This window comes from Geotrypetes seraphini, chromosome 10 (assembly GCF_902459505.1).
Source record: "Geotrypetes seraphini chromosome 10, aGeoSer1.1, whole genome shotgun sequence".
NCBI lineage: Eukaryota > Metazoa > Chordata > Amphibia > Gymnophiona > Dermophiidae > Geotrypetes > Geotrypetes seraphini.
The window spans coordinates 90778346-90805349 of record NC_047093.1 but is presented as its reverse complement, the minus strand read 5'-3'; the positions used below and the strand labels follow the sequence as shown (position 1 = coordinate 90805349).

Sequence of the window (27004 nt, the reverse complement as noted above, 5' to 3'; positions counted from 1 at the left end):
GGGTTTGGGCCTACCCAAGACCACCTGTAGCTACACCACTGAGTTATGTGTGTGGCATGTACTGCATAGGCACACTGTTACACCTGTCATTGTCCTGGCATAAGTAAACATACCTATCTTTGTGTGCACAAATATGAGTTTATATCTGTATGCTAAAATAGAACCTGTGTGCACAGACACCATTATAGACTTGGAGCTTCGGATGTGCTATTGCATCTTGCCAGGTATCTGTGACCTGGGTTGGCCACTGTTGGAAACAGTATACTGGGCTTGATGGACCTTCGATCTGTCCCAGTATGGTTTCTAATGAGTGCTCTGGACTATTGCATTATAGGGGCAGAGGCCCACCCAGTAGCAATGCACCCTTATCAGGGTTGGTGTTAGGAGGATAAAATGGATCCCACAACTTCTGGTGGCCCCGTGGTCTGGCATCTCCTTCCGTCCTTTGGCCTACCTTAACACAGCAGCAGCGATTCAGTCACACTGCCTTCAGTCAACCCTAGACGTTGTCCTCTGCCATATCCTGCCCCCTCTGACAAAACTTTCTGTTTCGGCAGGGTGGAAAGCAGCAGACGGAAGGCTCCAGAGTTGGCTACAGGCAGCATGAGTTTGTTGTTACTGCTGCTGGAGTACCTATAAATCAGGGGTGTCCAACCTGTGGCCCGAGGGCCACATGCGGCCCCGTGAAGTATTTTGTGTGGCCCTGGTCGAGGGTGATGCAGTGTTTTCCTCTACTGCCCCCGGGTGTGTACCATCTTGCCGGCTCCCTCATGTGTCTTGCTGCAGCTTTTGCACGTTTGTGCGGCCCCAGAAACATTTTTTCCAGCCAGTGCGGCCCAGTGAAGCCAAAAGGTTGGACACTCCTGCTATAAACGAAGACAAGCATTAAAGGTAAAACACAGGGGGGGGAGGTGGAGATAGCAAATTCCATATACAACCAAAATTGGTTGTACAGCTGTGCTACTGAGTTAAGGGGAAAGGGATTGGGACCTGTATACTGCCTTTTTGTAGTTTTACAACCACACTCAAAGTGATTAATATACAGGTACTTCAAGCATTGTCCCTATCTGTCCTGGTGGGCTCACAATCTATCTAATGAACCTGGGGCAGTGGAGGATTAAGTGGCTGGCTGGGTCACAAAAAGCAGTGCGGGGTTTGAACCCTCAACCTCAGGGTGAGGAGACTGTAGCTCTAACCACTTAGTCACACTTTGTAGATTGCAATTAACGCAAAATACTGCTGCACAGATCATGACGGAGGCTAAAAGAGGGACTGTGCACAAATGTCACTATCCAAACTTTATTGGATAGCAGTTGGGGAACAAGCCCAAACTGAATAAATGGCGATTACATTGAAGAAAGTGCGGCATACTGATGAAACACCCACCGAAGTACACACCAAGAAAATGCCTACATTCTTCACAGAGGCATCTATTAAGTAATCACTGGTGTATATGAACAAGAAGGCAAAAAGGAGAATTGGGGCTCTCTTTGCTGCTGTGCTCAAATTATGGAAACAAGATTCCATAGGATTTATGAGCAGAAAATAATTTATTTGCTTTTAGGGAGTTCAAAATGTACCTGTTCCCCTGGGAATGAGGCACTGATAGCTAAGGACTGATTTTCGCAGGCTGCAGTTTGAAGCATTTACCAGATTCAATGGTCACATCTGTAGGGTTTAACAAGCTTCTCTAGAGTTTAGCATTTTAACTATGTTTCCATGCTTTATTTTGTTTGATGGGTAAACTATGTTTTAAGTGGTAGAAAAGTACCTTGAATGATTGCGGTTAGACTTAGGAGCACAAGATTTTATAAATAAATACCATAAATAAAAGATATAAATAAATATACAAACATACATATACACAATCATACAGGGTTGGCAATTTGTATAAATCCCTTTTACCCAGGTAGCTGGCTTTTGAAATTTCCCCTCCATAAATGCATAAAGTGGTCATACTAAAACATGTGCCTGCAAAAATACTAAGGTGACAGTAAATAATATTTTCATTGCCAGTTCTGAATGCATCTCGTTGAACCTGCTGGCTTGTGAATGGTTCAAGTTGTTCAACAGAGGTCACCTGCTTACACTGAGAACAAGAGGTCATATTACAGTAAGCTCAAACCTTTCATTTTCAAACACATACTATAAAAACTAGAGAGACTAAGAAGAGCCCATAAGAACATAACATAAGAACTGCCATCACCGGATCAGACTTGGTCCATCAAGTCCGGTGATCCGCACGCGCAGAGGCCCTGCCAGGTGTACACCTGGCGTAAATTCAGTCACCCATACCCCTCTATGCCTCTCATAAGGAGATGTGCATTAGAGAATGACACAGTGACAAAATTCATTACCGTTCCTGTCCCTGCGGATAACCGCGGGAAATAATCCTATGTCATTTTTTAGTGTCTATTTCAACCTCAGTCCTTCTACACCAGCATTCTTCAAAGCAAAGCTTGAGGGTCAATGTTTATGGCCATTCATACTCTGATTCTTCCCTCTCTCCTTAAAGAATGACATGAAGATGATTTACCGCAGTTATCTGTGGGGACGGGAACGGTGATGAATTTTGTCACCGTGTCATTCTCTAATGTGCATCTAGTTTGCTTTTGAATCCTAGAACGGTGGATTCCGCAATAACCTTCTCTGGGAGAACATTCCAGGTGTCCACCACTCATTGCATGAAGCAGAACTTCCTGATATTTGTCCTGGACTTGTCCGCCCTTAGCTTCAGTCCATGTCCTCTTGTCCGTGTCACATTGGACATTGCAAATAATTGTTTTTCCTGCTCTATTTTATCGATTCCTTTTATTATTTCGATCATATCCCCTCGCAGTCTCCTCTTTTCAAGGGAGAACAATCCCAGTCTCTTAAGTCGTTCCTCATATTCCAAGTTCTCCATACCTTTTACTAGCTTCGTTGCTCGTCTCTGCACCCTCTCCAGCAGTTTTTTATTCTTCCTTAGGTTGGGAGACCAATGTTGGACACAGTATTCCAAGTGTGGTCTAATCATTGCTCTATATAGCGGCATTATAACTTTCTCTGCTCTATTTGTGATTCCCTTCTTTATCATGCCTAATATTCTATTCACTTTCATTGCCGCCACCACGCATTGTGCTGACGGTTTCAGTGTCCTATCTATCAGTACACCCAGGTCCTTTTCCTGTTTTCTTTTACCCAGAGTCACACCTGACATTCTATATTCGTGTTCTTTCTGCCTAAATGCACTTTTCCACATTAAACTTCATCTGCCATTTCTCCGCCCATTTCTCTAACAGCACCAATACCTAGACATCATGAAAAATGGGAGGAGAAAGGAAACATCGTATGACTGCGTGCGGACTTACTCTCGAGCTTTGCGGGAGCACAGGACATCGGCCTGGACATTTAGTCTCCTCTGTGGTGGAGGCGAAGAGGTCCAGGATGCGCTCAGAGATCTCCTGCTGCCAGGAAGGGGTTCATAGACACTGGTAGTGCTCCGCTCTTCCTCCTCAGAGTCTGTGTGAGATGTAGCAAGTAGAATGCAGCACAATAAGGAAAACTTTCAGCCACCAAATATTTAGATGTTCCACCAAACATTGAGATTGTGTGTAAAAGCACCAACATAGCAGCACCTCTATGTGTAGATGTGCTAAACACCAGTGCTTATATGTATAATCTGTGGGTCCAATATTCAGCCGCCGGTGGTAGGGTTTTGCCGATTGCCACCCACCTTATCCCCAGAAATTCAATGCTGGGCCATGTCTGGGTTCCAGTGTTGAATTTCTAGATATACAGGGGTGGAGGAAACATAGATAGTAAAGAACAATATTCAGCTCTTAACCAGCTATGATGAAATGCATAAACATAGGACTGACTATTTATGTGGCTATCTTGGCCAGTTAAGTACTGAACATTGGTACTTAACTGCTCAAATGCTTCCAAAACAGCCAGTTTCAACTTGGGCACTGTCCAAGTACCACTGAATACACCTGGTTAGCCTTGGACAGGAAATATAAATGGCCAGAAGTCTCTCGGGGGTGGCTTTTTTATTTGCAAGGGGTACCAGATATCAAAGCTTTGATTGTTGCCTCAAGAAGAGGTATTTCACGTGTTTGACATATGTTTTTGAATTTGCTGCATTGTTTTCTCTTTTTTGAATAAAGATTTATCAATTAAAGAAAATTGCATCTGCTTTTTCTTGAATTATTTTCCTCTAAGATTAACCCCATCTTGAGACCTCCTCTGAAGTATATAAGTAAAGGTGCTTATGTTGATGAGCTATGTACATGCTTTCACAAAGGTGGACAAATTCTAAAAAGCCCATTTCTGCGGTAAAATGGTATTTTAACTATGACAATGGTATTGGGCCCTACTTGTAGTTCAGCACCTTCTCTTTACTTCTCTAGTCCCTCTCTCTATCATGGCCAGCATTTCCCCTTCCCCCCTCCCCTTCTGTAATCCCGCAGGTGGTCAGCATCTAGGTTTCACTTCTATTCACTTCAGCACCTAGCTAGGCAAGGTTCAACTCTACATTTTAGGATAGCCTGGACTTTGTTCATCCATTCACCCAGTTCTAAGATCCTATTGCTGCATTCTGGAATCATCTACTGAACAATGCCGAGTACAAGAACGCCCAAGCCAGCTCCAGCTCAGATCTCCCCTAGTTTTTCCTGCCTCTTATGCTCCCGCTACCACCCCCACCCCCGCCCCCGCCACAACCAGTACTTACTGCTCTCTGTATTATGTCCCATCTCACTTCCTGTAACACTGTTTGTCCAGCGGGAAGGAGAACTGGTTTGGAATGAATTGCCTAGGGGACTAGCATCCTGTGTCACGATGTGCCTCTGGGTACTGCCCCTTGGATGGGCGCTCCTGACTACAACTGATGTTTTAACTGGTTCATTTGCAGATCCTCTTGATTGAACATCTAGCCTCATTGACAAATGGCGTGGTGAATTGGCGGATACCATAACCGATCTGTCTGCTGCATTTGGTATTCTGAAAAAGAAGAAAGTCTCATACACTTCTCCCTCCATATTCGCTGTGATAGGGGATTAACAGACCCGCGAATACAGAAAAACCGCGAATAACTTTTTCATATGTTATTCATTGTTTCTATTAAAAACCATCGTGAATATGTTGAAACCGCGAATAACATGGTGGGATACCTGGCCTGTTCCTGAAGGAGAGGCAAAACACAGTGAAGAAAGTGCTGGGAATTGGCGATTTTCTCTATTGCAAGCTGATGCAATTTGGGGGGGGGAGGAGCCAGCAAGCTAAAAACCGTGAATAAATGAAACCGCAATTGCTGAAACCACAAATACGGAGGGAGACGTGTATATAGTTTTGCATCCTAATCACCGACATCAGAGAGGGAAAAGAAAGAAAATAGAGGAAGAAAGGAAAAGAGGAAAAAAAAGGATAGACTTGGATAGGGAGAACAAGATAAAACACAGAGGAAAGGAGGATGAACTAAATCAACAGAAATCTAAAGGTTGACAGAGTAGATGGGTAGAAAAGGAAAAGCACAGTGAAACAAAGGAAAAAAAAGAAGAGAACAAAGTGGAACAAAAAGTAGAAAGAGGGGGAGAATGTTCAGAGGTACCTGGTAGGAGGTGTTCGATGCTCTGGGCTCTGTGTGAGTGGAGATACCCTGCTGCTCTCTGAGCCCACAAACCCACTGTCCGTCTCTGGGGACACAATGCGCTCCTGAAAAAGAGAATTCCTGATTACATGACTGCAACTCACCAGACATTAGGGGAATCAAACGCAAAGCTTTAATCTTCACGATTCCCCCTCAGACTGGTCGGGTTTCCAGATCTCCAGTTACCCTTGGCTAGGATATTAGACGGTAGGCTCAGTTGCCCCTGGTTCTGCCTCTCAGGGTGATCTAAGTGTGAGACTTGTATTTATCAGATTTACCTCTGGATGCAGAGTTTTAGCTTGTGGGAAAGCCTTATGAGGGTGGTGCTGAGAAACAGTGCTACTCGCCAAGCTGCTCTGTTGAGACACACGGCCTTGTGGGCTCCGAAATGAGGATTTACGGTTTGCTGCGTTAGATGTTGAGCTCTGGGAGAGTACTTCTTTTGCCTTGGGGGAAGGTGGGTGTCTACTATTCAAAACAGTCTCCTGGCTATCTCTCAGTGGGCTTGGCTTCCTCTCCATGGGTTGCCTGAAAACATAAAATGAGAAATTTTCAATGGCAAAGAGCTGCCCTGTTTCAGTCCCACCACTTATCAGAAGTGGCAAAATATATGAATTATCACACAATACCACACTAACACTGATAGATATTTGCAGTATTACAAAGCCTTGTGCTTAGATATAAGTAGGGAGAGACCCAGGTAAGGGGATTATTCTATTATCCCTGACAGGCCATATATAAATGTTTAGAATAATGGCATATGTGCGCGTTTATGCCAAAATTTCACCTGCGTGCTATTCTGCAAATATGCTTGTGTCTCAACAGTGCATACTCTAGAGGTGGGTGTAAACGGAGGCGGAGTCTGAGCAGAACACATGCACAAAAGGAGGGATCACAGGAGCAGAGAGGGAGAAATGCCAGACCATAGGAGAAGCAGGGGAAGGAGGGAAGAGAGATGGAACAGGTAGATGCTGAGGGGTGCAGTCAAAGGATAGAGATATGAGCTACAAGGATGGGATGAGAGAGGGAAAAATTGCTGGGAGTATAAAACTGGAGAGAAGGAGAGGGAGGGAAGACACTTTTATGTGCATTACATAGAATTATGTAAAGTTACATGCACATCTCTGACATTTAGGCATAAGCAATGACAGCTTCCACAAAAATGGGATGTGCCTAAAGTGACTTTATTATGGGTTGAATTTTATTTTTGTGAAGCTGATGTTTTGTGATTGTTTATGTATGTACTTTTGGAACCCACTTTGGTAAACGCAGGCTACAAGTCTATTAAATAAATACATTCTACATATATATCAGACCTGTTAAACTCATGCTCTATAAAGGAATAAAGTAGGCACCTTCTTTCCTTTATAGAACATGTGTCGCACAGGTACCCCTCAACCAGGCCTGGCTTAATCTTTCGATCATGTAAGGCTGTGGCCTAGGGCACCAGTGATTAAGAGCACCAAAATACCCAGCCTCTGACCTTACCTAGTCTAAAGGTCAAGCCTGTTCTTGTTCCCCCCTCCCAGGTCCATCTCTCCCCTACTCTCTTCCTTCTCCCCAAAGGTCTTGTGCTGCTCCCTCACCTCTCTCACTCACTTGCTTGCCTGGGACTTCCCTCTTCCATATCCTCCCTTCTCTGATGTAATTTCCTGTGGGCGGGATACAGCAGAGAGAAAACCCAGGGACTGGTCAAAGGCAGTCTGTCATGCTACTTCTGCTGCTGGTGACCAACCTAAACTTTACAGGACTGTGAGGTGAGGGTGCAGTTCTGGACCTGAGGGGAGGGGGACAGAGGAGGAGAAAAGAGATGCCAGCCCATGAGAAGAAGAAATGATGAACTTGGGGGAGGGGGGAGGAGGAGGAAGAGGGAGAGGGCGCTGGAAGTGATGTGATGAGATAGCGTGCCACCAGAGCAAGTTGGCTCAGGTTGCTATTATCCTTTGAGCCAGCCCTATTCCAACCACCTAAATATGGATGCCCTGTTATAGAATTGCCCTCTAAGAGAGTCAATATATCAAAGGGGGCCTCTTTGGTGCATACTTTCCTTTATAGAATACAAATGTAGCAGGGCAAATACATGCATTTTGTACATATGTCAGCCATAGAGCTGGTAAAAATGCCAATGCCTAGACAGATAAAGAATATGCGTAAATTATAGCATTCTTTAATGCATGTGAATGCACACCTTGCCTACGCTCCCACCCGTGAGCATGCACACCTTCAAACTATATGTGCCATTGCATTTAGATTCCATTTTATAAAATTGTGCCCAGGCAGTATTCTGGTAATTTGCTCATGTTCTTGGTACCTAGATGTTGGCACACACCTCCTTTTATAGAATTACCCCAACTAAGGAATCCCATACTTTTAGCTGCCCAAGAAAGGTAAGAAACACTTCCTCAATAGGAAATAGCAACATTTAGGTGGGCACACCTTGTGTCACAATCAAACTAAATTTCACTTATAGAATTAGAGGCATAAATCTTCAAAATTAGTACATCAAATCTTAAACCACTTTGTGTAAATATAAATAAATGAAATGTGAACAAAGGAAAAAGCCTCAGGGCATGGTTTGAGTCTCAGGTGTCCTCACAAACCTTATCAATGCCTCCTCGTTGGCAAAAATAACCCTTGTTGTCATGCATGTATTATTACTTTAAGGTCCTTCATAAATGAGTGAATCGAGTCTTGTTTTATTGGAACTTGAACTTGGTTTGTGTATGTTGCATTGTAATGCTTTGTGATCTTTGGATACAGCAGAATATAAGTTTTAAATAATGATAATAAATATAGCTGACAGCTGGGACACATGCTTAGTAGGACAGATTGGATGAGACAATTGGACTTTTTCTGCCTTCCTCTATGTAAGGAAGGCTTAGAAAATATCCTTCTGAATCCTAAAGGCTTTTTTGATGATGTTTTTGCACTGATTTCATAGCATCCTGCTGGCTTTGTGTCAGTCACATATAGCAAACCATAAGTCAGTTAAATATGATCTACAGAAAACTTAACGCAAAGAAGTTAGATCATGTTACTCCCCTCCTTTATAAAGCTCATTGGTTGCCGGTAGAACATAGAATCACATACAAAATTATTTTACTGACCTTTAAAACTAGACAAAATAGTCAACCCTATAGTTCTTCTAAGACTTTAAGATCTTCTAAAAATCTGCTATCTGTTCTATCTCTGAAGTTTATCAATACAATGAGGTCTACCATTTTTTCTGTCAGCGCTCCATCTCTTTGGAATAATACTCCAGTCCACTAATTTCTCTTTAGAAGATCTGGAGCTGTTACTCACGGTCGGGGAGCTGTTTGGCATTTCTCCTCTTTTAAAGAAGGCCGCCTCCAAGATTTCATGCTATGAGCATCCCCTGAGAAGTCTTCTACTTCCTGTTTACCCCCATCTTCCTGGTCCGTCCCCAGATCCATTGCATCTGGCAATGTCTTGAAGTTGTTGTACCTGGAGTGTGGCAGAATTACCCAGCAATAACTGACTCTTTGGTTGTGAGAAGAGAGCATAACTGCTGTTTATCACTTGGCCTATATCTTACATTTTGACTCAATACTGGAGCTGTTGTCTTAAGCCTAAAAGACCACTGTGTCTAGTCTTTTGTTGAATAATAATTACGTCCTCTAGTTAAAAGACCTGCACATCTCTTTTTTTTTTTTTTTTTTTTTTTTTTAACTGATCCTTTTTTTTTTTTTTTTTTCATCTTTATTCCTTTTTATTTCTTTCAACAAGTGTACAATATTATTACAAGTAATTCACATCACTCACTTGACATTCTTAAGCAATATTATTACACATGTTTTAATTCCCTCCACCCACCTCCCATCCCCTCCCCTATCAACAAAATATTTTATCCAAACATATACATATTTAGACTCTCCCTCCCCCCCATTTTTACAAATTATCCCCTAAGGAAAAAGAATAACCCTTAATCATTACAATATTCAATTAATGGCCTCCACACCTCCTTAAACCTTTTAAAATATCCCCTCTGTACGGCAAGAAATCTTTCCATCTTATATAAATGACAAACTGAGTTCCACCAAAAACTACAATTCAATCTAGAACAGTCTTTCCAATTAGTCGTTATTTGTTGAATTCCCACTCCAGTAAGAATCATCAATAATTTGTTGTTTGCTGCAGATATTTGACTTTTGGCCCTCATACACATTCCAAAAATCACTGTGTCGTAGGATAATGCTACATGATTTTCCATCAATATATTAACTTGATCCCATATTGATATCCAAAATGCCTGAATACATGGACAATAAAATAAAAGATGGTCTAAAGTTCCAATTTCAATTTTACAATGCCAGCATCTATTAGACTTAGAGCAATCTAATTTTTGTAATCTAGTAGGGGTCCAGAATGCTCTATGCAACAAAAAGAACCATGTTTGCCTAATAGATGCCGACATCGTACCTTTAATTCTCCAAGACCAAATACGTGGCCATTGAGATGCATTAATTTGATGCTTAATCTCAATGCTCCAAATATCTCTTAATCCATTTTTTGGTTTCTTATTCAAATAATTAGATATCATTTTATACCACTTTGCGGCCTGGTGTCCCAGAAAATCTGCCTGGAAACATAAGAATTCTAAGCTGTAATGATCATTTAAAGATTTCCATTCAGGGAACCCCACCTGAATAGCCTGCTTCAATTGCAACCACTTATAACTTTGTTTTTTATTCAGACCATATTTATGTTGCAATTGTGAAAAATCAAGCAGCTTACCATTATCAATTACTTCCGTTAAGGATCTTATACCTGCTTTAATCCAATCCTTCCAGACAATCTTAAACCCGCCTATTTGTATCTTGGAGTTTACCCAAATAGTCTGCTGTTTCGATTTTAAAATAGAATCACTAGTTAATTTATCTACAAATCTTAATGTTTTCCAAGTATCCATTAATACTCTATTGTCTTTACGTATTCTAGGCACTTTTATACCAAGCAGAAGATCAAGCCTAAGTGGAAAAATAAGTGATCTCTCCACCCTTAACCACTCTGGTAATTGTTCCAAAAGCTCTGGGAGGACCCAATACATACCTTGGCGCATGATATAGGCCTGATGATACCTATAAAAATTGGGAAAATTTACCCCACCCTCCTCAATTGGTCTTTGCAAAGACACTAGAGCCACTCTTGCAATTTTACCCAGCCAAATAAATTTAACCAGAATACTATTTAATTTTTTATAAAAAGACCCCTGAAAAAACACTGGTATCATTCCCAATTGATAGCAAACTACAGGCAAAATCATCATTTTAACAGTTTGAACTCTTCCCCACCATGACAAATGTAAAGGATTCCATTGCTCACATAACTCTGTTACTTTTTGTAATAAAAATTTTTCGTTTATTCTCATTGTCTCTTCAAGTGTTTTATTCAACCAAATACCTAAGTATTTTATACCATCCTCTTTCCAAATAAAAGGGAAAGAATCAAGTATACCTTTTGTACAATGCACATTTAAAGGTAAAATTTCTGATTTATTCCAATTTATTTTGTATCCTGAGAATTTTCCAAATGTATCTATTATCTCCAGTAGACATGGAATTGTTGTTTCCGGATTCCTCAAATGAAGCAATATATCATCTGCATAAGCGGATACTTTATATTCCACTCCAGCACATGGAATACCCTCTATGTCCTTTGCCTGTTGAATAGCTAACAACAAGGGTTCAAGAACTATATCAAAGAGCAAAGGAGATAATGGACAACCCTGTCTAACTCCCCTCTGCAATTTAAAAGCATCTGAAAAATTATTATTTATGTATAAACGAGCAGTTGGGGAGCTATACAGTGCTTGAATCATTTGTATAAATCCGGATCCAATACCAAACCATTCCATAGCTTGATACATGAAATTCCATTCTACACGATCAAAAGCCTTCTCAGCATCTAGTGATACTGAAAAAGCCGGATCATTAATTTGTCTTGTTAAATAATACATCTGAAATGCCAGTCAACCTGCACATCTCTTGGACAGCAACTGCCTTAGAATTATTTAATTTTATATAAAACATTTCACTCATCTAGGCAGTGAAGGCTCTTTCCCCAGTGCATCGTATGCATGGAACAAACTAACTGAGTCTTTACATCAGGCGCCATCTCTAGCAGTATTCAAATCCAAGCTAAAAGCCCACTTTTTCGATGCTTTCAACATCTAACCCCCACTCACCATAAAATTACCTATGTCCATGCCCCTCATATATCCTGTCTGTTCAAATTAGATTGTAAGCTCTTCTGAGCAGGGACTATCTGTTGCATGTTGCATGTACAGTGCTGCGTACATTTTTCAGTGCAATAATAGTCTACAAAATTTGGTAAGAGTGTCAAAGCCTTAAAATGTTTCGTTTAATTTGCAGGCATATAGTCCACATCTTTCAACAGTTCAGTGCACATAAAAAACCAAGTCTTATGTTGCTTTCTGAAAGACCCATACGGAGGAAGTTATCAACGTATATACTTTAGACTGCTTGTGATGGTTTATTTGTGTATGCATGGTCTGCCTCCTGCAAGTTTGGCGGGTATTATGCAGGTTCATGTCCCACTATCCAAGTTATGTTCTGTCCATCATGGTGACTTGTTCATGCCACCCGTAAGGGAATTGAGACTGAATACCTCGCATGTAATTAGAAAGCAATGTAATTTTGATGCTTTTAAGAAGTTATTGAAGAGACATCTTTTCTGTAACATGAAATATGGGTATTAAGGCATTTGCAATTGTGTAAGCGCTGGCTACTTATTTGTTTGTGTTTTATGTATTTTTTTTTATTGTGCATGTTTAAATTGTGAGCCGCCTTGGTAAAGGCGGATTACAAATAAAACAAAAACAAACGTGGGCTACCGTTAGGATGAGTTATTTCACCACAAGGGTCTCATTGCATAAAATAGGACCCAGTGCTACAATAGCATGATGTGATACTTTAACCAAACTTAATGACAGTCCCACTTTGATAACTTCCCCTCATATTCATTGATAATCTTCAAATCTTTGGGCTCCTTTTACAAAGGTGCGTTAGGGCCTTAACGCATGGAATAGTGCGCGCTAGCCGCTACCGCCTCCTCTTGAGCAGGCGGTAGTTTTTTCGGGTAGCTCGCAAAAATCCGGTGTGTGCGCTAAAAACGCTAGCACACCTTTGTAAAAGGAGCCCTTTGTGTAACCTATTCCAATATCCCTTGTACTGCCCCTAAAAACAAAACTTTAACAGTCTGAACTCCTTCAAAGGTGATAAATTTGAGTCCACTATAGGTTGATACTTGAAGCCTTAAGCCATGGTCATTCTCTATCCATTGAGGCAGCTGCATTATAACATGAAACAACTGTACAAATTTTGCATACACAAAGGTAGTTGAGCAATAATGAATTACCTGGTTACATTTTTAAAGCCCACCCTCTTCCACCCCCCACCCCCTCAAACAAGCTAATTTTTCCCCTATCAAATTTATGTGGCCATAGATTTGACCCATGGGAAGAGGAATGTTGATCAGTCCAAGATTTCCATGGCTAAACCTCGATTTTAGCTGCTAAGTCTTTTCAATATTGAGGTGCCTGCATTAGGTAAGGGAGTGTGGACAAGATTTGACACGACTTACTGCTCTAGAAGGTTATCAAACTCTTTCTCCACTCGAAGCTGTTTGTGCTGCAGGGGTTCAGGCAGCCCTCCTCCATCCTCACCTTCGCTGCTTGCCGAGCTCACTTCCACTTCTACCTGGCCCTGGTGGGTGCTCTCTCTCAGGAGGGCATTCTAAGAGGATGGGAAGGAGAAAGATCAAAGACCAGAGAAGCCTGCACCAGCTGAAGTCACTGTACAGTGGAACAACAGGTTTTACCAGTCAGTGCTGGGAAAAAGGCACAGCAACATTGACGTCTTAGGAATAGAAAGTGACTTTAGTCAAGAGAATGGTGTATAAGCAAAGTGTGTGTGTGAGGGGTGGGGGAGGAGGAGGAGGGCAAAGTTGCCCCAAAAACCTAAAGTTGGAAAAACTGTGCAAACTGAAGTTTTTCCCATTAATTTGATTGTGTTTGATCAGAAAATAATTAATAAATAATAATAATTTGAAGCCCATCCTAGGGCACCTCAAAACTTAATTTTCTTAAAGTTTGCTATTATTTTTGTTTAATTGAGCAAATTTCTTGGTATTAAAGCTATAACTTTTATGTTTTCATACTCATCAATAATACATTGATAAAAAGATATTTTATGCAAAAAAAATCTAGCAGTATTTTATTAAACCTCCCACCCTTTACAAAACTGCAATAGCAGTTTTTAGCGCAGGCCGGTGCGCTGAATGCTCTGCTCCCGACACTCAGAGTTCCTATGAGCGTCGGGAGCAGCGCAGAGCATTTAGCACGCCGGCCTGCACTAAAAAATGTTATTGCACTTTTGTAAAACAGGGGGGGAAATGAACCTTCAATATCTGCACTTTTATTGTGGAAAATAACAGAAATTTAACATGCTTCACTAATAGCTAAACACAAAATTTGCTGTACTCATTTACCAATGGCATTCCAAACACTCAAGTACTGTCTTTTTGATATAGTCAGGATAAAGCCTGCGATGCCATTCAACTCCCTGCAACAATGCCTCACACTGTACTGGGTCTGTGGTGATGTTAGTGGCAAAGTCAGTTATCAGTTTAACAACTCGCTCGGCTGTGTTGTTAAACAGTGGTGCACATTTATTGGTATTAAGGCTATAACTCAGCAATGATACGTTGATAAAAAAACCAACTGTAACATGCATTCAGGTACCACAGTGCAATAGGAAAAATGCCACAGATATTCTTAAAAAAAGTGGAGAAAAGACCTCAGCGTCACAGTAGGATATAAAATATTGTAATCCTCCGGACATAGCAGCTTCAAAAGATATTTTGAAGTTGCAGACACATCCTCGGTCTGAAAAACTCCACCGAGGATGTGTCTGCACTTGGGGAGTGTGTGGTGCAGTGGTTAGAGCCACAGCCTCAGCACCCTGAGGTTGTGGGTTCAAATCCCACACTGCTCCTTGTGACCCTGGGCAAGTCACTTAATCCCCCATTGCCCCAGGTACATTAGATAGAGTGTGAGCCTGCCAGGATAGATAGGGAAAAAATGCTTGAGTACCTGCATGTACACCACTTAGGTTATAAGTGGTATGTAAATACTTATAAAATAAAATAAATAAAAAATATCTGTGGCATTTTTCCTATTGCACTGTGGTACCTGAATGCATGTTAGAGTTGGTGATTTAAGGAGCATTCAATTTGATTGTTTTTCTACTTTTTGTCACATTGATAAAAAAGACATTTTATGCAAAAATTCTAGCAGTGTTTTATTAAATGAACCTTCAATATCTGCACTTTATTGTGGAAAATAATGACAAAATCGAGCAAGACAAAATCAATGCCACTGGCATCACCACAGACCAAGTGTAGAGTGAGGCCTTGTTGCAAGTTGTTGAACAGCATCACAGGTTTTATCCTATCTCAAGAAGACATTGAGGCCCTGATTCTCCAAAAGTGCGTCCCGATTTTAGGCAGCTGTAGACGTCCTACAGCTGTCTAATCAGCCAATCGGGATGCACGTTTTTAAAAAAAAAATGCTCCCCAGGCAGGCCTGAAGGCGCCTCCGGGAGCCTAGGGAGACCCGCAAGATGCCTAAGCTCGCCTACAGGCCTTAGGCGAACTTAGGCGGCCCTACGCGTCTCCCTAGTAGAGGAAGAGACGCTTAAAATGTAGGCCAGCAAAATGCTGGTCTACATTGTAAGTAGACGCGGCCGCTATACTGATCGCGGCAAGGGATCTCCCTGCTGCAATAAAGTATAGCGGCCGCGGCCGCCTGTTCCCATCACCGACAGGAGGATGCCTAACTCCTCCTGTCGGAACCCCGAACCCCGGAACCCCCTCCCCCCCAAAACTCGTAATCGCCGACAGGAGGATGCCCAACTCCTTCTGTCGGAACCCCCTCCCCCCCCAAACTCGTAATCGCCGACAGGAGGATGCCCAACTCCTCCTGTCGGAACCCCGGAACCCTCTCCCCCCCAAACTCGTAATCGCCGACAGGAGGATGCTCAACTCCTCCTGCCGGAAAGCCCAACGACCCCCCGCCCCAACTAATCTCCCTCCCCCAACTAACCTTTCAATGTTGGTCAGCTGGACGGGTCTTGCTGCCATCCAGCCGACGGGTCTGCCTCGTGGAAATGAGACGGCACGCCCCTTCCTGGCCCATCCCCGCTAAATCTAAGGCCTGATTGGCCCAGGCTGTAGAAGCCTGGACCAATCAGGCCTTAGGCATAGCGGGTCCGCCCATCCCCACTAATCCTAAGGCCTGATTGGCCAAGGTGCCTAGCCTGGGCCAATCAGGCCTTAGATTTAGCGGGGATGGGCCGGGAAGGGGCTTGCCGTCTCATTTCCACGAGGCAGACCCGTCGGCTGGACAGCAGCAAGACCCGTCCAGCTGACCAACATTGAAAGGTTAGTTGGGGGAGGGAGATTAGTTGGGACGGGGGGGTCGTTGGGCTTTCCGGCAGGAGGAGTTGGGCATCCTCCTGTCGGCGATTACGAGTTTGGGGAGGAGGGGGTTGGCATCCTCCTGTCGGCGATTACGAGTTTGGGGGGGAGGGGGCTCCGGGGTTCCGACAGGAGGAGTTGGGCATCCTCCTGTCGGCGATTACGAGTTTGGGGGGGGGGGGGGTTCCGGGGTTCCGACAGGAGGAGTTGGGCATCCTCCTGTCGGCGATTACGAGTTTGGGGGGGGAGGGGGTTCCGGGGTTCCGACAGGAGGAGTTGGGCATCCTCCTGTCGGCGATTACGAGTTTGGGGGGGAGGGGGGTCCGGGGTTCCGACAGGAGGAGTTGGGCATCCTCCTGTCGGCGATTACGAGTTTGGGGGGGGAGGGGGCTCGGGGTTCCGACAGGAGGAGTTAGGCATTCTCCTGTCGGTGATGGGACAGGCGGCCGCAACAACCGCGGCCGCTATACATATTGCAGCAGGGAGATCCCTTGCTGCCATAAGTATAGCGGCCGCGTCTAATTTAACCCGATTCTCTAAAGACGCCGGTTACAGAATCGGCGTTTAGTATAGGACGCCTCTCCCGGGCGGCCTGCCTGGGGAGCATTTTTTTTTAAAAAACGTGCATCCCGATTGGCTGATTAGACAGCTGTAGGACGTCTACAACTGCCTAAAATCGGGACGCACTTTTGGAGAATCAGGGCCTGAATGTTTGAGAGTTTGGAATGCCATTGGTAGATGACTACACCAAACAGCACATGTTTAGCTTTTATGCTGGATTTTACTAAGCTGTGGTAGAGGTTTCTACCATGGCCCAGCGAGATTAACTGCTCCGACGCTCATAGATTTCCTATGCGTGTCGGAGCAGTTACCTTGCTGGACTGGAGGAGAAACTTCTACCGTGCCTTAATAACAGGAGCTCTTAATGAAGTACTGGATGTTAAATTTCTGCTATTTTCCACAATAAAGTGCAGATATTGAAGGTTCATTTAATAAAATACTGCTAGATTTTGTTGCATAGAAACATAGAAAATGATGGCAGATAAAGGCCAAATGGACCATTCAGTCTGCCCATCCACTGCATCCACTATCTCTTCCTCTCCTTGGGAGATCCAACATGCCTGTCCCATGCCTTCTTGAATTCAGACAGTCTTTATCTCTACCACCTCTACCAGGAGCCTACTCCACGCATCTACCACCCTTTCTGCAAAGAACTATTTTCTTAGATTACTCCTGAGCCAATCACCTTCTAACTTCATCCTATGCTCTCTCATTCCAGAGCTTCCTTTCAAATGAAAGACTTGCCTCATGCACCTTTAAATGTCTCTTATCATATCTCCCCTCTCCTGTCTTTCCTCCAAAGTATACTTATTGAGATCTTTAAGTCTGTCCCCATATGCCTTATGATGAAGGCCACTGACTATTTTAGTAGCTTTCTTTTGGACCGACTCCATCCTGTTTATATCTTTTTGAAGGTGTGGTCTATTTTAAATGAGATCTCACCAGTCTTATACAGGGACATCAATACCTTTTTCCTACAGGCCATAACTCTCCCTATGCACCCTTGCATCATTCTTGCTTTCGCCATCACCTTTTCGACCAGTTTGTTCACCTTAAGATCTTTGCATACATACATTCTCACATTCCGCTCCTCTTTCGTGCACAAAGTTCTTCACCACCCCTAAACTGGCTTTTTAATCATTGTATCATTGCTGAGTATGAAAATATAAATATTATAGCTATAATACCAAGAAATTTGCTCCATTAAGCAAAAATAATAGCAAATTTTAAAGAAAAACAGAGCTTTATGTAATCAGTGGCTTTGAGCGACTCCAGGACAGAAACATAGAAACAAGACGGCAGATAAAGGCCAAATGGCCCATCTAGTCTGCCCATCCACAGTAACCATTATCTTTTTCTCTCTCTGAGAGATTCCACACCTGCCTATTAAAAAAAAATTACTATTATTTTCTGATCAAGCACAATCAAATTCATGGGAAAAACTTCAATTTGGACAGTTTTTTCAAATTTAGGTTTTTCTGGACAACCCTAGGGGTGGGGCTATCATAGTTGCTATAGTCTCCACCAGAATATTTACAGACTGCTACGGAAGTTCTTTTATCAGGTGTTTTATACACATTTGTTTTCATGTTGAAAAGATCAAATCATCTGAGGTTTCCCAATAGAAGCAGAACATTAATAAATGTAGGAGAGATTCTCAATACCGTACCTCAGGATAAGGCGTGCGCAGTACTGGTATGGGTGTTAGGGGTAATGGTGTTGGGGACCAGGCCAGGGAATCAGAGACTGCTGTTACCAGCGGCGTTTGGGTTGGTGCTGGTGCTGGAAGAAGTCTTGGAGAAAAATGACTCTGTCCAGCAAGGTCAATGCTTTCCTTCAGTTCTTCCAGCTGCATCCCCAGGTGGAATATCTCCCCCTCCATCAGTCTAAAAGGTAAGAGGTACAAAAACTTAGATTGTGAACTTACCAGGGAAAGATGCCTGCACATAATGTTTACAGATCTGCGTACCTCTAGTAGCACTGTAGAAATGATTAGTAGTAGTATAAAAGAGGCCAGACAAGTATAGAGAATAAAGCTAGACAAATTAAAGCACCCAGGGGGAAAATCTCATTGTTTACTGCTCTGAAATGGACAACTATGAGGCCTTCATTTTGCCGTTATCTAGACAGTGTTCTATAGTGATTTGGGTTTGCTGAATTCATAACTGACCTTATTTTCCAATAAAACCCTCTGATTTTTTGCAAAAGAGCATTATAATGCAATAATTAACATTTTCACTATATTTTCTATTGCGTGGAGTAAATGTTATAACAATCTCTGAAATATTAAAGCAGTTTGCCTCAAATTAGATTTTTAAGCTAAAATATAAATTTTAATGGTATAATAATGTGCTATATAATTAAATTATTATGGGTGAGGAGGGAGCTGGAATATGCAGTTCTGTGTAGGCCTATTGCATCATCAGCAATTTTCAAGCTTCATCAGCACAGCTGAGATTAAATCGTCGATTTTGTATCAGGGTTTTGCTTCTTAGTTACCAAGTTGTTGCTTTTGAAACGTTTTTGTTGTTTTGTTAGTATAATGTCAAGAAAGTGTGCGAACCACCCTGACTTCTTCTGTTATGTCTGTGGGGAGTATACAATCTCAGAAGAGAAATATGACTCCACTCATAAGAAAAGTCTATGAATTCTTATTTTGGCTGCAAAACTGGAGATCAAGTTAAGGTTTGGGCACCTCACGTGTGTTGTAACTCTTGTGCCAACAACCTTGGAGCATAGCTGAAAGGCGTTCGTCCATCGATGCCATTTGCTGTTCCAATGGTTTGGAGGGAACGGAAGGACCATTGCACAGATTGTTATGTTTGCTTAACAAAAGTGTCTGGATTTTCTTCGAAAACAGAGTCAAATTCAATATCCTAATCTTGAATCTGCAATACGACCTGTGCCTCATGATGACAATCTTCCAATTCCAAAACCTGGAACTTATACATTGGATTTAGAAGAAGGCTCTGAAGCATGTGCTGATGATTCTATGGAACTGGAATCCAAAAATGATCCTGAGTTTTTGATTTCAACTTCAGGTGAGCCTCACTTAACTCAGGCAGAATTAAATGACCTCATTTGAGATTTTACGTTATCTAATAGACAAGCCAAATTCTTAGGCTCCAGGCTTTGTCAGTGGAATCTCTTGGCACCTGAGATCAACATCTCCGTGTTCCAAAATCATCACAAGGCCCTTGTGGAACATTTCTCTATGACAGACTCATTGACATTTTGTCATGACGTAAATGGATTATTCCAAGCATTTGGTCAAAGTCATGACCCTAATGAATGGCGCTTGTTCACTGATGTGTCAAAGCTAAGTCTGAAGGCAGTGCTTTTGCATAACGGAAAAATATATCAATCTATTCCTATTGGTCATGCTGTCCACATGAAAGAAACATGAAAATTTGCAGTTCCTCTTAGATTATATTAAGTACAGTGCGTACAAGTGGCAGATTTGTGCTGATCTGAAGGTTATTGCATTGTTACTTGGTCTGCAGTTGGGCTACACAAAGTACTGCTGTTTTATCTGTGAGTGAGATAGCCGAGACAGAGGATCCCATTACATCATTAAAGACTGGTCACTTCATAATAATTTGGATCCTGCTGGAAGAAAAAATGTAATTCACCATCCTCTTGTCATTCTGAAACAAGTGCTTCACATAAAGCTAGGAGTTATGAAGAACTTTGTTAAGGCTATAAACAAGAAAGGTGAAGGATTTTGATATTTACATGAAAATTTCCTTTCATAAGTGCTCAGAAGTTAAAGGAAGGCATTTTTGTGGGGCCACAAATAAGAGAATTGTTGAGACAGGTACTTTGATGAAGTCTTGCAAGGACGTGAGAAAAGTGCATGGATAGCATTGAAAAATGTAATTGAGGATTTTCTAGGGAATAGAAAGGTACCAGACTATGTCCAAATGGTGGAGACGATGCTTAAAGCATTCTGTGATCTCAAATGCAACTTGTCACAAAAAATTAATTTTCTTCACTCGCATCTGGATTTTTTCTCCGATAATCTTGGTAGTGTTAGTGATGAGCACAGGGAAAGGTTTCACCAGGACATTGCTACAACAGTGAAACAATATCAGGGCGGATGGAATTCATCAATGCTGGCTATTGTTAGACATTAATTAGAGATGCTCCTAATCTCGTTTATAAATGTACTTCAACAGCAAAATGATTCTAGAAAATAATATTTATAAGAACTTTTAAATCGGCACAATGTGTTACATTATGATTTCTCATGCTATAAATATTTGTGATTTGCTCAAAAACTATACGTGATATGACAAAACTGAGGCTATTTTCATACACAGGAGGTCAAATTCTATAAAGTGAACTTCATTTTCTTCTTGCCCCAGAAAAAAAGTTAAAATTTGTTGCGCAGTGTTATTGTTAAACTAGGGCCTAATCACACGAAGCTTCCAAAGCTTAAAAAAGCATTTTCAAACTAAGGTATCAACCTGTTTAGTGAAACACAAATCTGGCTTCCCTGGTTCTCAGCCTACTGCTCTAACCATTAACCTACTCCTCTACTCATCAACAATTACCGTAATGCAATCAAATACAGATGGTGAACAATTATTTAGGTGCTGAAGGAGTTGCCATACAGTGAGAGATTAGAGAAACTGGGCCTCTTCTCCCTTGAAAAGAGGAGACTGAGAGGGGACATGATCGAAACGTTCAAGATACTGAAGGGAACAGACTTAGTAGATAGAGACAGGCTGTTCACCCTCTCCAAGGTAGGGAGAACGAGAGGGCACTCTCTAAGTTGAAAGGGGATAGATTCCGTACAAACGTAAGGAAGTTCTTCTTCACCCAGAGAATGGTGGAAAGTTGGAACGCTCTTCCGGAGGCTGTTATAAGGGAAAACACCCTCCCGGGACAAAGTTAGACAAGTTCCTGCTGAACTGGAACATACGCAGGTAAGGCTAGTCTCAGTTAGGGCAATGGTCTTTGACCTAAGAGCCGCTGCGGGAGTGGACTGCTGAGCACGATGGACCACTGGTCTGACCCAGCAGCAGCAATTTTTATATTCTTATGTTCTTAACACTGGCTACCATTAAAACAGGTTAATTTACTGTTAATCTGGGTATTACGAGTTGTTAACCCTTTTCCTTTTGTTTTTACCTCTGTTTTTCTACCAACAACTTAAAATGTAACTTTATCCTTTTTCCCTCTCAAGTCATGTTTGTAAATATGTATCAATTTTGTTAAATGTTAGCCTGCTTTTATTAATTGGATTAGATTATGTACATCGCTTAGTAATTCTAATAGGCGATCAATCAAATTCACTAATAAACTTGTAAACTTGTTAATCCAGGTTATTATAAGTAGTAACAAAGGGCTCCTTTTACGAAGGTGCTCTAGGGCCTTAACGTGCGCAATAGCACACGCTAACATGCCACGCGCGTTAGCCGCTAACGCCTCCTCTTGAGCAGGCGGTAGTTTTTCGGCTAGCGAGCGCTAATCCGGTGCGTGCACTAAAACGGCTAGTGCACCTTTGTGAAAGAAGCCCTAAGTCTCATAAAATGAGACCTGTGCTCAAACAGCATGAGTTAGTGCTAAAATAGCATGTCTTAACAGTAGCCCAAATTAATAAACTACACTACTTAAAAGACTATGAGCCCATTTGGGTTCAATGTGCCTTTAATATAATATATCCAAATTGTGATCCGTTTTAAGTTTTGATAAATAAAGTAAAACCAGGTCACATCATTTAACCACCTTTAAAATAAGCACTCTCACAGATGTTTGGGTCAAAAAGTAAGCTTTCTGCAATTAATCGTGTCCATGGGGATTAGAAAGCACAGTTACTTACCGTAACAGGTGTTATCCAGGGACAGCAGGCATATATTCTCACATGTGGGTGACGTCATCTACGGAGCCCCAGCGCGGACAGCTTTTCAAGCAAACTTGATTGAAGTTTCAAGTTTGCACACTGCACCACGCATGTGCTAGCCTTCCTGCCCACTAGAGGGCGCATCCCCACCTCGTGGTCCTCAGTTCCATATCAAGCAAAGAAGCCATCCCCGGGGAGGTGGGCGGGTTGTGAGAATATATGCCTGCTGTCCCTGGATAACACCTGTTACGGTAAGTAATTGTGCTTTATCCCAGGACAAGCAGGCATGATATTCTCACATGTGGGTGACCTCCAAGCCAACCAAAAAAGGGCAGGTGGGAGGATGGCAATTTAGGAAAACAGGTTACGTAACACCGACTGGCCAAACCGGCCGTCGCTTCTGGACAAAGTGTCCAGACAGTAGTGGGAGGTGAACGTATGAACCGAAGACCAAGTGGCAGCTTTGCATATGTCCTCCACAGGAGTAGACCGGAGGAAAGCAACAGAAGCTTCCATAGCCCGGACCTTATGCCCCATAACTCGACCATGGAGCGTGAGACCAGCCTGAGCGTAGCAAAAAGAAATACAAGCAGCCAACCAGTTGGACAAGGTGCGCTTGGAAACAGGATGTCCCAACCGATTAGGATCAAAGGACAAAAACAATTGAGGAACCTTCCGCTGAGACTTGGTACGTTGGAGATAAAAGGCCAACCCCCTCTTACAGTCAAGCGTGTGAAGCGCCGCCTCACCAGGATGAGAGTGGGGCTTCGGAAAGAACACCGGAAGAACAATGGACTGATTGAGGTGGAAATCAGACACAACCTTAGGCAAAAATTTAGGATGGGTGCGAAGAACCACCTTATCATGATGAAACACCGTAAAAGGTGGATCCGCAACCAAAGCCTGCAGCTCGCTAATCCGACGAGCGGACGTGAGCGCAATCAAAAAGACCACTTTCCAAGTGAGAAACTTAAGAGGAGATTTGTCGAGAGGCTCAAAAGGAGGCCTCATCAGTTGAGCTAAGACCACATTAAGATCCCAAACTACAGGAGGAGGTTTCAGAGGAGGGTGGACACTGACGAGACCCCTCATGAAACGAGTCACCAGAGGATGAAGAGAGAGAGATCGACCCTCGAGATGCCGATGGAACGCCGCAATGGCACTGAGATGCACCCGAATGGAAGTCGTCTTCAGTCCAGATTTAGACAGATGCAACAAATATTCCAGCACCGAAGACACGGGAACTGAACTCGGGTCTAGATGGTTCGAAGAACACCAGGATGAAAATCTGGTCCACTTCTGGGAATAACAAAGCCGAGTCGAGACCTTGCGCGAGGCTTCCAAAATCTCCCTCACCGACTGAGAAACAGGAACCGAAGTCAAGGGGAAAGGAACCAAGCGGTCAGATGTAAAGACTGAAGATTGGGATGTAACAGCGAACCCCGACTCTGAGACAGCAGAGAGGGAAAGACAGGCAGAAGCAGAGGTTCCCTGACACTGAGTTGAAGAAGCAGGGAGAACCAGTGCTGTTTGGGCCAACGAGGCGCAATGAGAATCATGGTGGCTCTGGTCGATTTGAGATGTACCAGCGTTCTCAAAATCAGAGGAAAAGGAGGGAACGCATAAAGGAACCTCCCCCCCCAGTCGAGAAGGAAGGCATCGGCCTCGAGACGGTCCCGGGAGTACATCCGAGAACAGTAGAGGGGTAGTTTGTGAGTCTCCGGGGAGGCAAACAAATCCACCTGAGGAGTCCCCCAGCGGTCGAAGACCTCGCGCAGAACCCGAGAGTTCAGCGACCACTCGTGCGGCTGGAGAAGACGACTTGAGTTTGTCTGCCAGACAGTTCCTCTCTCCCTGAATGTAAACCGCCCGCAGGAATATGTTCTGGGAGACTGCCCATTCCCAAAGGCGCAGGGCTTCCTGGCACAGAGACCAAGAGCCCGTCCCCCCTTGCTTGTTTACATAGTACATTGCCACCTGGTTGTCCGTCCGCACGAGCACTACCTGATCGTGCAGTAGGTGGCAGAAAGCTCGAGCAGCCAGAAAAATGGCACGAAGCTCCAACACATTGATGTGACAAAGACGGTCCTCGGCCGACCATAGACCCTGCGTTCGCAGACCGTCGAGATGTGCCCCCCACGCGTACTCCGAGGAGTCCGTGGTCAGGACCTTGCGACACGGAGGAACGAGAAACAGCAAACCCCCTGAAAGACTGGAAGAGTTGGTCCACCAACGGAGCGAGCGTCTCAAAGAAGGAGTCACTGTTATCGGACAAGAGGCTGGGTCGCGATCCTGCCGCCATTGAGAGGCCAGAGTCCACTGAGGAAGCCTCAGATGCAAGCGGGCGAAGGGAGTGACGTGGACCGTCGATGCCATGTGGCCCAGAAGAATCATCATATGCTGAGCCGACACCTCGGATCGCTTCAAAACTTGGCGACCCAACCGAAGCAAGGCCTCCCGCCGAGGAGGGGGGAGGAAAGAGCGGAGGCGAACCGTGTCCAGCACGGCTCCAATAAACTGGAGAGACTGAGCCGGGCACAACTGAGACTTGGGAAAGTTCACTTCGAACCCTAGACGTTGAAGTAAGATGATAGTCTGTTGGGTCGCTAAGATAACTCCCTCCCTGGTCGGGGCCTTGATCAGCCAATCGTCCAGGTAGGGAAAGACCTGAAGCCCCCAAGAGCGCAGGGCCGCCGCGACTACCACCATACACTTCGTGAATACCCGAGGGGAAGACGCCAGACCAAAGGGAAGGACCCGATACTGAAGGTGCAAATCTCCCACTTGGAACCGTAGGAACTTGCGGAAAGCGGGATGCACCGGAACATGGGTATATGCTTCCTTCAAGTCCAGGGAGCACATCCAATCCCCTTCCTCCAACAGGGGGTACAAAACCGGAAGCGATAACATACGGAACTTCTCCCGGACCAGGAACTTGTTGAGCTTCCGGAGGTCCAAAATGGGGCGCAAATCCCCGGTCTTTTTCGGGACCAAAAAGTAACGGGAGTAAAACCCCCGACCCCGCTGGTCGGGAGGGACAAGCTCCACTGCCCGTAGGCTCAACAAGGCCCTGGCCTCGACCAGGAGAAGGGCCAACTGGCTCCGATTGGACGGGCAAGCGCTGGGTGGCATGTCTGGAGGCTGCGCTAAGAAGTTGAGCGAATAGCCCTCGGAGACGGTCCGGAGCACCCATGCGTCGGATGTAATCCCGGTCCAAGCCCCGTAAAAGGACCTGAGTCGACCCCCGATGGGGAGGGGGTCCGGCGATACCGCGGAGGGGGCCCACCCCCACCCGCAGATCCCGTCAAAAAGACGGCGCAGGCTTGGACGCTCCCTGCGCTGGGGGTTTCGACTGACCTCCCCTACCCTGTTGGGGTGGGCGTCGGGGCGGAGGTCTCGAGAAGGCCGGCGTAGATTTCTGCGGGTATCTTCTCGGGGGCTGCCGAAAAGGTTTTTGTGGCGGGGCCTTAGGTTTAGGGCGGACCAGGGAGGCAAGAGAGCGCTCCTGCTCCGACAGACGTTTGGTCGCCGCCTCCAAGGAGTCGTCAAACAACTCAGAACCCACGCAGGGCAAGTTCGCCAAACGCTCCTGCAGATTGGGGTCCATCTCGAGGGTACGGAGCCACGCCAGCCGGCGCATAGCCACCGCACAGGCCGATACCCTCGAGGCGAGTTCAAAGGCGTCGTACACAGCATGAAATAGGTACAAGCGCAGCTGAGATAGGTTCGACATAAAGGAGGCGAACTTTTCCCTATGGGAATCCGGTATCACATCCCGAAAACCTGGGAGGTCCTTTACCATGGTACGCAAGTACGAAGAATATGAAAATGCATAATTCAAGACCCTCGTCGCCATCAGAGAGTTAGCGTAGAGTCGACGACCAAATTTGTCGAGGGTCCGTCCTTCCCTCCCCGGCGGGACCGCTGCAGACACCCTGGAAGGTTGCGTCCTCTTAAGCGCCGACTCCACCAGGAGCGATTGGTGGGAGAGTTGTGCCTTCTCGAACCCCTTAGGAGGGAGGGTCCGGTATTTCGACTCCATCTTGGACGGCACCACCGTGACCGTAAGAGAGGCTTCCAAATTTCTGAGGAAGGTCTGATGAAGGACCTTATTGAGCGGGAGGCGAGGGGATTCCCGTGGGGGAGCAGGAAGATCCTGCTCCTCCAAAAACTCTTTGGTATAATGGGAACCTGCCAACAAGTCCACGCCCAAAGCACCCACCATATCCTGCACAAACCTGGAGAATGACGAAGGTCTGGCAGGTGGAGAAGGGGTCCGAGATCTCCCCGCCGAGCCGAAGGGGGAGGCCTCGGGGGAGTACCTCGGTTCTCTACCCGACCCCGATCCCCATGAGGCTCGTTCCCGGGACCTCGAGGGGGTCGGGGAACGATCATGCCTGAAAAAACCCTTGGGGGAACCCCCCGGGGTACGAGGTATCGAGGCCCGT

General features: G+C 44.4%; 1 protein-coding gene across 4 annotated transcripts in view; it reads right to left on the bottom strand.

Moving 5' to 3' along the window:
* The window catches only part of AKNA (AT-hook transcription factor), a 193256-nt gene that overhangs the window by 56090 nt on the left and 110162 nt on the right, over positions 1 to 27004 (bottom strand). For all 4 annotated transcript variants that reach the window (XM_033960081.1, XM_033960078.1, XM_033960080.1 and 1 more), the window contains exons 9-15: positions 18378 to 18594; positions 13253 to 13404; positions 8933 to 9094; positions 5908 to 6157; positions 5591 to 5694; positions 4715 to 4983; positions 3351 to 3501 (exon numbers count right to left, since the gene is read on the bottom strand). In XM_033960081.1, coding sequence (XP_033815972.1) covers positions 3351 to 3501; positions 4715 to 4983; positions 5591 to 5694; positions 5908 to 6157; positions 8933 to 9094; positions 13253 to 13404; positions 18378 to 18594 — 1305 coding nt within the window. The remainder of the gene's footprint in view (positions 1 to 3350; positions 3502 to 4714; positions 4984 to 5590; positions 5695 to 5907; positions 6158 to 8932; positions 9095 to 13252; positions 13405 to 18377; positions 18595 to 27004) is intronic.